The 14,836-nt window shown below is 43.3% G+C and overlaps 1 protein-coding gene across 2 annotated transcripts in view; it reads left to right on the forward strand.

Annotated features, from left to right (window-relative positions):
- EFCAB11 (EF-hand calcium binding domain 11) overlaps nt 1-4,140 on the forward strand; it is a 105,237-nt gene extending 101,097 nt beyond the window's left edge. For both annotated transcript variants that reach the window (XM_045013971.1, XM_045013976.1), the window contains one exon: nt 3,784-4,140. In XM_045013971.1, coding sequence (XP_044869906.1) covers nt 3,784-3,883 — 100 coding nt within the window. In that variant the 3' untranslated portion in view covers nt 3,884-4,140. The remainder of the gene's footprint in view (nt 1-3,783) is intronic.
- Nucleotides 4,141-14,836: the final 10,696 nt, after the last annotated feature.

A 14,836-nucleotide genomic window follows, 5' to 3' on the forward strand; every position in this document is an offset into this window, starting at 1 on the left:
AACATCTAATTGCACCCACTACTTACATAGTCAGACATTTGAGATGAAATCCTGGCCCCATTGAAGTCAATGGCAAACTCCCATTGATTTCAATGAAGGATTTCAACCCTAAATTCTAAAATGTGTGCCTGTCATTGATTCTGGCAGAAAATTTAGAGGCTTGATTGAAGATCCTTTTGAAAAATAGATGGTTCATGTCTCATAATAATGTCAGAGACTGTTAATTTCTTAGACGTCATGACACAAATATCAATCTGGATGTATTGTTTGTCTGGATATCTTAGTAAGCTAATTATTACTGGAATCCAAACTAGCAAACTTGATCACCAAAGCTGATTTTCTTTTAAATTCTTCAGTAGATCATCTTTTTAAAATAAGCTACACCCCCTAAGAGGATGTGGTGAACATTCTCCTCTTGCCCACTAGGGAAGTGAGTGGAGCATTTTGACTGTAAAATCATTCAAGTAAAATACCAGTCACTCTTATTTGTATGAACAGCATCAGGCACATCTATGCTGAAATTTAAATAAAATTAATAAAAGGCAAGCACTAATCAGCAAGTATAGTCTTCTGTATCTTGTTTACAAAGGTCAGACTGATGGGAAGAATTGGTGGTACTTGCCAGTCCAGCTCTCCTTACATTCCCAAACCCTGCCTACCCTCAGTGTTGTTCAGCAGTGAAATAATTAAAAGTGCATCAGCCCCATCACTTCTGTGTGAACTACAGCATATATTATAGCAAGGGATCCAGTTTTGATTTCAAGACTTCAAGTGATGGAGAATCCACCATGTCCCTAGGTAGATTATTCCGATAGTTAATTATTCTTATTGTTAACAAATTATGACTTATTTGCAGGGCCGCCCAGAGGATTCTGGGGGCCCGGGGTCTTCGGCGGCGGGGGGCCCTTCCGTTCCGGGACCCACCGCCAAAGTGCCCCGAAGACCCGCGGCGGGACCCCCCGCCGCCGAATTACCGCCGAAGCGGGACCCACCGCCGAAGTGCAGCCTGGTCTTCGGCGGTAATTCAGTGGCGGGGGGGGGGTGTCCCCGCCGCGGGCCTTCCGGGCCCTTAGGCGGCGGGTCCCGGAACAGAAGGGGCCCCCCGCCGCCGAAGACCGGGCTGCGCTTCGGCTTTGGCGGCGGGTCCCGCTTCCCCCCCCCCCCGCCCTGGCCCCGGCCCCGCCCCCACCCACGGCGGGTCCCGCTCCTCCCCCCCGCCACCGGTCCCGGCCCCGGCCCCGGCCCCGGCCCCAGCCTCTTACCGAGCGCGTCTCCGGCGGGGCCTGAGCTCCGTCCCGCTCAGAGCCGCGTGGTGAGGGGGCGGGACTGGGAGCTCCACGCCGAGCGGAGGCAGCTGCCCCGCCCCCTCCCCACGCGGCTCTGAGCGGGGCGGGGCTCAGGGGCCCCGCCGGAGACGCTGAGGCTCCAGGAGAGGGGCGGAGGCGGGAGCCTCCGCTCTTCTCTTGGGGGCCCCTGCGGAGCCCGGGGCCCGGGGCAAATTGCCCCCTTTGCCCCCCCCTCTGGGCGGCCCTGCTTATTTGCTAGTCTATCAGAAATCTCTTCCCATGTAGGTACTTGTAGACCATGATCAAGTCAGCTTTTAACCTTCTTATGGATTGAGTTTTTTAAGTCTCTTGCTGTAAGGAATGTTTTCCAGATCTTGTCATTCTTCTAGCTTTTTTCTGAACGCTTTCCAATTTTTCAACATCCTTTTTGAAGTGTGTACACCAAAATTGGACATGGTGTTCTGGTGATGATCTCATTAATGATAGAGATAATACTACCTCCTCAATTCTCCTTAATATTGCCCTGCTTACATATCCTAAGGATCACAATCACCCTCTTAGGTACATCATTGCACTGGGAATTCATGGGCATGACTACACTGCTGCACAGTTCAGATTAAGGAAGCGTGAACAGCAGTGCAGACCAAAGTCAAGCACTGTAACTGTCCTGTGTGGATGCTGTGGGCATGACTTTAAAGATTTGCATTAGAAGACTACAGTAGTCCAAACTTGGGACATTTAAGTTTGTGCCTGCAACATCCACACAAGGGAGTTACGGCGCAGAACTTTGGTGAGCACTGCTATTTAGACCGCCTTAGTCTGAACTGCGGGGCAGTGTAGACTACCCCAAGTCATTTGGTTATCTACCATGATCGTTAAGTCCTTTTCTGCATCACTGCTTCCCAGGATACAGTCCCCCATTTTATAAATGTGACCTACATTCATTGTTCCTAGTGGTTAACTATGCATTTAGCTGTATTAAGAGGCATTTTGTTTGAATGGGCTCAGTTTAACAAGTGATCTAGATTAGTGTGTATAACTAATCTGTTCCCATCATTATTTATCACTCTACCAATTTTTGTGTCATCTGCAAGTTTTACAAGCAATGATTTTATATTTACTTTCAGACCTTTGATAAAGAAATTGAATAGCAATTAATCCATTTAATATGGACTATATTGACTTTGTGTGGTGCTAATTTTTTTAATCAGAGTGTCATGCAGAAATATGTCAAATGTTTTACAGATGTCTAGGTATATTACATCAATCTTACATCAATCAGTTACTTTTATTAATCAAACTTGTAATTGCATCAAAATATATAAAGTTTCTTTGACAAGACCTATTTTCCTTAAAGCTATGCTATTTGACATTAATTATGCTACTACCCTTTAATACTTTACCTGTTAACACCTTTGAGATAAATAAGAGCCTGTTTACTCTTCAGAACTGTTGCTTCAAGCACAGATGAAAACACAGTTGTCTAAATTTACATCTGGAGGGTTTTCATTACAACTATAAAGACTAGAAACTTTATAAATGTACGTTTTTCAAATTGAAGATTAAATAATGCAAAACTGCTGGGGCCACCATATGATTACCATTAGAGTTTATCAGTAAGTACCACTTCAGCATAGCTTTATATTAGCTGAGAGAGTGGCAAAAAAGACCTTTTGTTGAAACCTCTTCTTTGGTCTGACATTAGTCCTGCATTGGGGTATTTCATAGGATCGAGTGTGGGCCTTTTGTTAGCATTATCTTTGTCCAGTAAAGAGCTAAGTATTGGGCTAAAGATGTCACAGTGATCATTACAAAAGGTAAATTGCATACCAGTTTGCAGTGCAGCAAGGGGTATGTGGGTTTGGCCAGCATGTCTTGTCACAGAGCTTTGAGGTAATAGCTCCTGTGAAGCACTGTGGTCCAGTGGATAGAACATTGGACTGGAAGTGAGGGGCTTGGGTTCTATTTCCAGGTCTTTCACTAGCTTTGAGCAAATCCACCTCTTTATGACTCTATTTTCCCTTCTGTTGATGTGGATAATGGTATTAAGTCTGGTCTACACTACAAAATTACTTTGATGTATCTAGATCTGTTAGGGGTTTGAATAACCCACAACCCTGAGCAATGTAGTTATACCAGCCTAAGTGCTGGTGTATACAGAGCTATGTTGGTGGGAGAGCTTCTCCCGCTGACATAGCTACCGCCTCTCATGGACATAGAGTTATTAAGCCAACAGGAGACCTCTCGCCTATCAGCTTAAGAGTCTTCACCAAATGTGCTACAGCGGCGCAGCTGCATTGGTCAGCTGTGCCAGTGTAAATTTCTAGTGTAGACCTGCCTTGCTCTCCTTTTTAAAAGAACTTTGAGAAAGGTAAGGTTGTTTGGTTTGGTTTGGTTTTGTGCAGTTCTAGTGACACCACAGCAGGAATACTCCAGAAGGATATTGGTGAATTATAATACAAACTATAAGATATCTATAATATCTTTTCTTTTATAGGGAAGTCGATCAGGATTCTGATGGTCATGTCAGCTTCAAAGAATTTGAATCTGCAATGAACTACGGACAAAATGAAGTATCACAACTGCACTTTGCCTAAAGTGTATTCTCTGGTGAAAAGATAAGATATTTAAAAATCAATGAAACTTCAGTTGTTTCAGCTAGCACTCTTACTATAAATGCGGCTCTGAAGAACTGCCTTTGAAGCTCTACAGTTGTGAGTTAGGGTGTATTCATTTACGTGTGTGTGTGTGTGTGTAATACTGAAAATATTTGAAATCTAAATTGATCCACAATTTATGATTTGTGGGAACTTCAATTATGTACTTTTTCTGTTTGGCTAAATAGATGAAAAGAGAGGGATTGGTTTCAAGGTACTTAGTATTTTATTTGTTGACTTTTTCAGCAGTATTTCACTAACGAGCCAAAATGTCTCAGATACCTTTATAGAGAGGCTACCTGGGACTGAATGGATTAAACCTTATGTGGATGATAAAACTTTTTTTTAAACCATCAGTACGTTTATTTTCCATATAAACACCTTGTCCTTTTTCTTATAATATCACACATTGTTTAAAAAAAAATTAAGAATTGGATAATATGAAGTGTTTATTAATAATAATAATAATAATAATACAACAATAAGATAAACTTTCACACTTTTAAGGCTTTTCTCCATTAAATTAATTCTTTTAGAGGTAGTTTAAAAGAACTCTCATAAATAAAGAAAAATCTCTGAAGTTTAGGTCACACACCTGAACTTAAAGAACAAGGAGTCCGGTGGCACCTTAAAGACTAACAGATTTATTTGGGCATAAGCTTTTGTATGTAAAAAACCCAAGGTATGTACCCAAATCTTGAATGAACTTCAATGAATACTTTTGGTAGTGTATCTTTTGGCCAGGGTATTTCCCAAGAGTTGTGAGGAAATTAAGATGAAATCTGTCATTGCCTGCACAGACACACTCACCCACTCATTGGCTGATTATGAAGATTTTGTACTGTACTCTTATAGGAAATTGCCTGTTCTCTTAGCTTCAGACTTGCCCTCTCTGAGCCACACTATGGCTATTTTCAGAACATGTCGTAAGTCCTCCTTGTTTGATTTATTTTATCTGTGACTGTTTACCTTCCACTGTTTTCATATAGCCTTCCTAACAGACAGTAGAAAGTTTGATGCTGGATCATTGGGTCTGTCCTTTGAGTGTTAATTTTTTACTTACCATGTGTACTTGCATGAAAAATGCAAAAATTATTCCAAAATTTCAAGTCAACTTTTAAATAGCTGGTTTATCTATGACAGTGGTTTTCAACCTTTTTTCATTTGCGGACCCCTAAAATATTTCAAATGGAGGTGCGGACCCCTTTGGAAATCTTAGACAGTCTGCAGACCCCCAGAGATCCATGGACCACAGGTTGAAAACTACTGATATATGGCCTGGTCTACACTTAAAAATTAGGTTGACATAGCTATGACACCTAGGGCTGTGAAAAACTCATACCCCTGAATGCCATAGCTATGCCAATTTAACCCCTGGTTTAGAGGCAGTTTGGTCAATGGCAGAATGTGTCTGTTGTCCTAGCTATCACCGCTCAGGGAGGTGGAATTCTTACAGCAACAGAAAAACCCCTTCCGTCACTGTAGATAGTGTCTATGCTACAGTGGCATGGCTACAACACCAGAAGTGTGCCTCTGTAGGCAGTACCCATAGCGTAGTGGCCTATGAGTCAGTTTCTTACTGTTGTTCCCCTTCGCTCAATCTATGTTTACTTGTCTGTCTTCAAATTGTAAACTCTTTGGAGAAGGGATTGCTCTTCCTGAGTATTTGGAAAGTGCCTGGCATGTAGGCAGTATCACTGTAAATAAATAACAAATAATAGGAGGAAGAGAGTAGCTACCAATCTCATTCTGGGTCAAGGAAACAAGTCTCTAGTTACTCCATAGTTTAAGGTTAAAAAAAAAAGAGAGACCTCACTAAGTGTAACTTTTAGATTAAATGTCTCTTATACAATGGTATCTAAACTTACCATTCTTGTAAGACTGGCAAGTACGTATTTTATTAGATGGGCACATGGGAAGGTCTCTTCTTTAATCCTGACACAGAAAGCACTGATATAAGGACAGGGGCTCAGCTTATATAAAAGTAATTTCTGTTAGTGTTTAGATGGGAAATCAGGGGAGTCCATGTACACACAAATATATCTTATTTTGTGTACAGTAACTTTGTGTTCCTTTGGCGAAGGATGTACAATACATTAATTAAATAAGTTTAATCACGCATACTGCACTCCTTACCCTCTAATTAGTGGAACAGAGCTAGTATTCTTTGAAGGTCACCTTAGTTCTTCATCTAGTACTTGAACTGTGCTGCTAATATGATGGTCTGACTTACTGACAAGTTTGGTATTTTTGTTGCTGTTGAGTTGGGGGGAAGGTTTTTTTAAAACACATAATATTGCCTTTGAAAAGTAACTGGAATAGAACTTTACATGGTGCCTGCAGATTGTGCAATCTAAAACTAATCAATTTTCAGTGTCTTCTGGTTCTTCGTTGTGCTGAATCAGTACTCATGGAATCAGCACCTCTTGTTCATTTATAAAAGGAATCAAGAACAAAGAAATATAAGTGCCCTGATGAGTTCCCAAGATGTGCATCCTCCCATTCATTGTTTGCAACAATGACATGACATTCATAAACAAAACCAAAGAAGTGAAGAGCGGACTTCTTTGGCACCTTCAGCAATTAAAAAAAAGGCTTAGAAAATGAAGCATTGGAGAAAACAGAAGTAGTTTGATCTTTTTAAGTATCCACTTTAGACCTGAAAATCTCCATAAAATATCTCTTGGGAAAGCCAGTAGTTCAGAGAATTAGTAAGGAGATAGTTATTTAGGTATTGTAGCATTCAGCATTGCAATGCTTAGCTGATTTAGGCACTTAGGAATCTAAATCCCATTGACAGTCAATGAGACTTTGACTCCTAAGTGCCTAAATGTCTCCTGAAAATTAAATTTGGCTCTTAAATCAGTTAGGTGTTGCAACGCTAAATGCTGCAACACCTAACTGCCTTTAAAAATCTGGGTCATAGAGCATTTAACATCTAAGTCTCTGGTTAAAATCTACCCAGGCAGGTTGTGACCAAACACCATTATCATCAGATGGCTGTTCGGCTACCAGATTGAAATGAGTTTGGAAATTCCATTTCCCAGTGGTTGTGGTCCCATAAGAAAACCACCACAGTGGGCCTTGGCTGGTACCATTGTTGGCAGCTTCTTCAGATATTGTAAAGACTGACCCATCCCTCCACATGTACAGACAGCTTCTCCAGGTCTAGGCACATTGGTATGATAATGTAAGGATGTTTGCAGTACCATTGCTTATATCAGGGGTAGGCAACCTATGGCATGGGTGCCAAAGGCGGCATGCCAGCTACTTTTCAGTGGCACTCACACTGCCCAGGTCCTGGCCACCGGTCCGGGGGGCTCTGCATTTTAATTTAATTTTAAATGAAGCTTCTTAAACATTTTAAAAATCTTATTTACTTTACATACAACAATAGTTTAATTATATATTATAGACTTATAGAAAGAGACCTTCTGAAAATGTTAAAATGTATTACTGGCACGTGAAACCTTAAATCAGAGTGAATAAATGAAGACTCAGCACACCACTTCTGAAAGGTTGCCGACCCCTGGCTTATATCATACTTTTTTTATAGGTACATTTCATCCTCCAGAGTGGACAGTTCCAATACCTTTCATGAACACTAAATACACACAATAGTATTTTTAAAATCTGTTAAATAGGGAGTAAGTGTTGATATTAGAGACATATACTCTTCTAGAAATCATACTTCTTGAAGTATTAACATCTATTCAATTGTTAAGAAACTGATGCCCTCTTTTGTTTTTCAGTCTTTCTAACTTGCCAGCGAGGTGCTATCTAAATATGTGATGGCATTTGCAATATCTTAGAAGTTGTACTGTAGATCTCTTAAAGACTGCAGCAGAGGCTAACACCTTGCAGCCTTTTCTCCCTTTGAGAAATGTGTATGTGTGTAGGCCCTATGGCCAGAAGCTTCAGGGGGGAAATAGCTCTGTACATCCTCTATTGGTGAACAGGGAAAGTGGTGTCATCAAGAGCATCATTTGCATAAGCTGCTACCCACAATTCAATTAGTGATACTTGGGAGGTCACCATAACTAGATATATATTTGGATAGGGGATCTCAGAAAGACTAAGAGAAGGGAAAGATTTTTTTTTTAATCTTGTGGCAAAGAGTTCATCTCTAAGCAATCAGAACTGTCAAGGGCTCTAAGTGCTCTTGGCTCTCTTCCCTTGAGGATTTTGCAGTGAGAGATGATGTAGAGGGGAGTAGCAGAGCTAAATGGACTCCACTGAGGCCCCACCCACTCAGCACATTAATAACATTGAATCACAGAGTTGTGTTAGTCAGTGGCACCAGGCAGCAGTTTCCTGAGGACTGGAGACAAACCTACAGAGAGACTACTGCTACTTACTAATCCAAACTGTGAGTAAGGTTTGGATGGGTGAGGTGATGTAGCCAAGGGACTATCATCTCTGGGACAGTCTCACAGGTGGATGGGAAGGAAATTAGACAGACTTCTGCTAAGTTACTGGAAGAGCATTTTACAGGAGTAGTGGGGGAATTTTACTCTTTATTTGCAAATATATTCTGTTACTGTGGCTATTCTCATGACTGACATGCCTGGGATTGAATCAGGGATCTTCTGAGCTGAAAAGACAAGCTACTACAGCTTGAGCTACATAGTCAATTCTGTATCATTGGGGGCTATAACAACTCATATCCTCTATGAATTGGCACACGGGGGGACCTGTAATGCACACTCACCAGTGGTTTACACCGTGTTTGACCAAGTTTGAGTACATTTCTTTTTCCTTGTTAGAGTTCCTTGTTGTATACCATGTTGGAGGGCTTGTGAGTGGGGAAATTTGGCCTGTTAAAGAAGTAGTGTTTAGATTTCCTGAGTTTCTTGGTGGAGGCTTTAGCTGGTTTAGTTATTTGTCAAAAGGGACCCTAGAGATACTGAACCCAGCTTTATTGCTGTTGTTAACCACCTGGTGGACGAGTTATATGTGTATGATTAATCTCTTGCTCTCCTGGGACTTCTGTAACTTGCTATAACTGTTAAAACCTAGTTCAGTGTAATTCACTTTTTAAAGGATCTGTATGTTTGCTCAGTTGGAATATGAGTGCTGCTTAAATTACAGTCTGTGAGCAGCCAAGGATCTGTGAAGCCTTTCCTGCTGGTCTGCAAAATGAAATATTTTGAGAATCAAGCTGAGGTTAATGGGAGCTTTTACAAATAAGAGTCTGGAGGATCAAGCCCAACATATTTCCTTGTTTATATTTGTTGCTTCTTTCCTTATATCAGATGGTCATTATTTTATATACATAGTCCATTTTTTAATTGCAATTGCATTTACACAGATGTTCAAGTCAAACATGTTAGTCTAAATTAGTGATACTCAGACTGAGGCTCGGGAGCTGCAAGTGGCTCTTTAATGTGTCTCCTGCTGCTCTTTGCAGCACATGATATTAAAACACTGATTTAATTATTAAACAATCAACCTTATTAACCAATCAGGATGCATTTACTATGTTACTAACCAATTGTAGAATATCTGGTCAACCATTTTGCTGTGAGAATAAATATATATATATAAATTGTAAATGAATCACTACTGTGGCTCTTCTGGGTAATGGTGATTGCTATTTTGGCTCCTAAACCACTGAGGTCTGAGTATCACCGGCCTAAATGTTCTAACCATTCAATACCTGAGGGAAAGACATTGTGCAAGACCAAATGGGAATCAGGCAGCCCTTGCCAATGGCTCCTGCCTAATTGGCCTCAGCAGCAAAGGGCAGAGTCATGAAGGCCCCACTTAGTCATTTGCAGAACATCTGATGAGTCTGCATTTGAAGCAATTGAGGGTTGCCCACAGTTGGTGTGGAAGGTCAAAACTAGGGGGCTGAACTGTTGGATCTGGCTATGTTTAAACCTTGTTCTTGGCACCTAGTATGTTGTCTAGAGGAGACATTGAGGTTCTTAAAAAGGAATTGTCCAAATGGGGTGCCTTGAGCTAAAACGGTAGATTAGCCACATCTTTAAACAGGGACAGATGTGTTATGTCTTGCACCTTAACGAGCAACTTGTCACCTGATATCAGAAGGGGCAATGTTGGACAGGACCAGCAGCAAGGTCAAGTTGGTCTTTCAGTACCAGTTATTATATACAATGTTTCATTTAGCTGAATGTCCACTAGTCCTGTGTGAGAGCAGCTGAGCCACACCAGGGAGCAATACTCTGCTCCAGAATAGCAAAAGGCAAGCTCAGAGCTTCTTAGTGTCTGCACATTGGCTCGTGTTGAATGAGCTAGTTTGCTGATCTGATTTAGGGTTGCCAGGTGTCTGGTTTTCTACCAGAACACCCAGTCAGCACTGCCGGGCTAACACAGGTTCCCTACCTGTCCTGACACCATGCTGTGCCCCGGAAGTGGCCAGCAGGTCCGGCTCCTAGGTGGGGAGGTGATGGGATTCTGTGCGCTGCCCCTGCCCTGAGCACCAGCTCCGCACTCCCATTGGCCAGAAACCACAACCAAAGGGAGCTGGGGGGCAGTGCCTGCAGGCAAGAGCAGTGCACGGAGCATCCTGGTCCACCCACCTAGGAGCCAGACCTGCAGGCCGCTTCCGGGGTGCAGTGCGGAGCCAGGACAGGCAGGGAGCCTGCCTTAGTCCCACTGTGTCACTGACCAGGAGCCGCTCGAGGTAAGCCCATGCCTCAACCCCGAGCCCCTCATCCCTGGCCCCACTCCAGAGCCTGAACCCCCAACGCAAAGCCCATACCCCCTTCCACACCCCAACCCCCTCCCTCAACCCGCAGCCCCCTCCCACATGCCGAATCCCTTGGCTTTACCCCCAAGCCTGGAGGCCCCTCCTGCACCTCAAACTGCTCATCCCCAACCCCACTCCAGAGCTTGCACCCCCAGCTGGAGCCCAAATCCCTGCCCCAGCCTGCAGCCTCCTCAAACACCTTTAACCCCTCATTTCTGGCCCCACACTGGAGCCCGCACCAGTTAGAGCCCTCACCCCCTCCCACACCCCAACCCGCTGCTACACCCCAGTGAAACTGGGGGTGGGGGAGAGCAAGCCACTGAGGGAGGGGGAATGTAGTGAAGGAGGGGTGCCTCAGGGAAGGGGCAGGGCTAGGGTGTTCAGTTTTGTGTGATTAGAAATTAGGCAACCCTAATCAGATTGTTTCCTAATCAGATTATTTTCAGTGAGATGTTGGTTTGGTCAGGGCCAGCCTTATGGGTGGATGGGCTAGGCCACCGCTCAGGGCACCGTGCTTAGAGGATATCGTGCTGGTACCGCCCACCCACCTGATATGCTGATGGCCAGTGGGGCATAGAGGCAGCCAGGCAGGTACGGCAGTGTCTGGAAAGGGCAGACAGGCCAAGCTTCTGCAGGGGCAGGAATCTGGACCAGACAGGTAACTCCTCTGAAGTGGGGTGCCCCTCCTCCCTACTCAGTTGCCTTCTGCAGCCAGCGCTGCTCTTGGCACCAGGGGCGGCTCTAGGCATTTTGCCGCCCCAAGCACGGCAGGCAGGCTGCCTTCGGCGGCTTGCCTGCGGGAGATCCCTGGTCCCGCGGATTCGGCGGCAGCCTGCAGGAGGTCCGCCGAAGCCGCGGGACCAGCAGACCCTCCGCAGGCATGCCGCCGAAGGCAACCTGCCTGCCGCCCTCGCGGCGACTGGCAGAGTGCCCCCCCCCCTTGTGGCTTGCTGCTCCAGGCACGCGCTTGGCGTGCTGGTGCCTGGAGCCACTCCTGCTTGGCACCTACTCCTGCTCATGGAGCCGCCCCTGGCCAAGCTGCTTGGGACCTGGAGCCTGCCTCCTGTCTGCTGTGCAGGGAGAGGGGAACTGATGTCAGGGTGTCCTCCTCCCCTCGCCTGTATACCCAGTCTCCACTGAGCTGGGGTGCGGGTTAGGGGGAGCGTGTCTATGCTGGTGCCTCTGGGTACAAAGTAGGAGCTGCTGGTGCTGCTGTTCAGGCTCTTGAATGTTCTGCTTAAAGACACAGCACAGTGACACACTCTGCCAACATACCCACACATTCTCTTTCACACTCCCCCAAACATACACACACACACTTATTGTTTTAACTTCTTGGTACTTCCTGTCAAAATGCACAAAGCACATATATTTTCTAATTTTATTCTTTCAAAGTTTAAGGATTTCAGTGCTGTTATTTTAGTGTTTTGACTGGTCTTGCATTTCATAATTTTATTTCTCTCTTATGCTTCAGTTTAATTCTTTGAGTAGAGAGTTCTAAAATGCTTACTCTGTCAAGGCTGGAGTAATTATCATTATTACTTTTATTACCATATTGTGCGTTATTCATTATTTAAAGCAGTACAATCAAATAATAGTATCCTTCTAGAATGTAAATTTAGCTTGAACTCACCTTAGTAATGCCTGTTTAAAAAAAATTAGCTAAACATATAATCTTAGACACTGTCCAGATTATTTTCAAATGGTATTTTTAGTTATATCTGTAAAATAACAAAATTTGTATGAAAATAAGTGCAGTACCAAATCTGATACTAATAGTAATGATGGAGTCAAATGTTAGTGAGTCATGTACATGATTGGGATTGGTAAACATAAATGCCAAAATAATTAGAAATTTTTCCGTTCTTTAATAAAAGAGAAAAAAACCTTAATTGCATATGTTAAAATTAAGTTAAAAAGTTTTTAATGGAGTGAATAACAATTGACTAAAGTTAAGTTAGATAATGGCAGTAATATAGAGTGTGTCTGTTAGAGAAAGTAAGCAGATTTTATTTATTTTTATTTCTCTCTCCTAAAGATAGTGTACAAAGTATCAAACTTATGTTTCTGATGTCTCTGTTAAAGCTCCAGAACTGATACCTAAAGGCTTGGTATTGGGAATATCTTGCTGTATTATCTCCTGATTGTTCTAAATTTACATATAAACTTAAAATATTGCTTTAAATTGTGTTTGTATATATATTTCTTTCTTTATATAGGAATTTAGATACAATGTTCATGTCAGTTAATTTTTAAATTACCACCTGCAAAAAATCTAGTTTTCAGGTTAAAGTTGCGGACCCCACCAAAATCTGACATGGTGCCCCAGTGAGCCAGGAGTGGCCAAAGGGCTGCGGGATGGTCATGGGCTCTGGCAGGATGCAGCCTCCGGGTGACAGCGCAGAGCCCGCCTTGAGCCAGGCACCACAAGCCTCAGCAGCAGTGCAGGAGTGGCAATACACCATATATACCATGCCACCCTTACTTCTGCACTGCTGCTGGCAGCAGCGTTGCCTTCAGAGTTGAGTGCCTGGCCAGCACCGACCACCCAACCAGTGCTCAATTTGTGCCGAGGCTGAGCCCCAGCACCGCTTTCAATACAAATTAAGCACTGCGGGGAGGCATGGGGCTAGAAGGTGATCGAGTTGGGGAGCTGTGGGCGCCAAGGGCACCAAAATACAAGTTTGCCCAGGGTGCCATTTTCCCTAAGCAGCCCTGCATACGGTGTTCAATAATTAGAAGCATCTAAAAGTAAATCCACACAGTACATCATAGTGTGTACAACATGTCCATATCAGGCCCCACAAATAAAACTTATAGGGGAAGACAACACAACAGTTTTAGTAATTTTATCAGGTTGTCTGTGCACCTTTTGTTCAGCTGGTTTGGGTGAGTAATGGCTGACCCATCAGAGCCAATATAAGATCACATAGAAGAGCCCCTGGGGTCAGATGCTCATTTACACTTAGGCCCCTCTGCACTGCTCTGGCAATCTAAAGGAAGTCTTAAAATGGGTATAAACTACAGCTGTATCCTCTTTGAGGCTCCTTTACACAGCCCTGGCAGTAGGGGGGTTTAATATAAATGAGAATCAGGCCCTTTGTGTGCATCATTTTGTGTCAAGAGTACCAAGAAAGCTTTTTGGGGAAAAAAAGGAAGTATACATAAGAATAGCATGAGCGTATAGAGACAGAATCAGGAAAGCCAATGCAAAGAATGAATTACAGGTAGCAAGAAATGTCAGAGACAACAAGAAGGGGTTCTTCAAATATCCGAAAAAAGAAAAATCAAGGACCAGGGAAGCTAGTAACGGAAGATGATAGGAAGGCAGAGCTGCTCAGTGTCTACTTTGCTTCAGTCTTCTCATAAATAACAACATGTGACCAGACAACTAGCAAAGGTACCAGAGACAGTAAAGGGGAAGGGATGCAGATCAAGATAAGTAAAGACGATGTCAGAGATCGTCTGACCAATTTGAATGATTTCAGATCAGTGAGGCTGGATGCTATTCACCTGAGGGTGCTGAAGGAATTAGCTGTAGAAATCTCAGACCCACTGGCAATAATATTTACAAACTAATGGATGACAGGAGAGGTCCTGAAAGACTGGAGAAGGGCTAATGTAGTGCCCAACTTTAAAAGGGGGAAAAGGAGGAGCCAGGAAGCTATAGACCAGTCAGCTGGTAGAGCAATGTATAACACATTGAATTTGTGAATACCTGGATGATGAAGGGGTAATCACTAGCAGCCAGTATGGAGTTACCAAGAACAAATCATGCCAAACCAGCTTGATTTCCTTCTTCGACAAGGTAACTGGTTTGGTGGATAGGGGAAATACAGTGAACATATTATACCTGGACTTCAGGAAGGCTTTTAACAGAGTCCTAATGACATTCTGATAAGTAAGCTGGAGAAATGTGGGAGCAACAGAACTACCATTAAGTGGATACATAATTGGTTAAACAACCGCAAACAAAGAGTAACTATTAGTAGAAAGATGTTGGATTGGAGAGAGGTCTCAAGTGGGGTTCCACATGGATCTGTTCTGGCTCCAGTGATGTTTAATATCTTTATTAATGACCTTGATGTAGGAATAGAAAGCATCCTGATCAAGTCTGCAGATGACACAAAGTTGGCGGGGGGTGGGGTTGCCAATACTTTGGAGGATAGAGATAAAAT

This window comes from Mauremys mutica, chromosome 4, assembly GCF_020497125.1.
Source record: "Mauremys mutica isolate MM-2020 ecotype Southern chromosome 4, ASM2049712v1, whole genome shotgun sequence".
Lineage (NCBI taxonomy): Eukaryota > Metazoa > Chordata > Testudines > Geoemydidae > Mauremys > Mauremys mutica.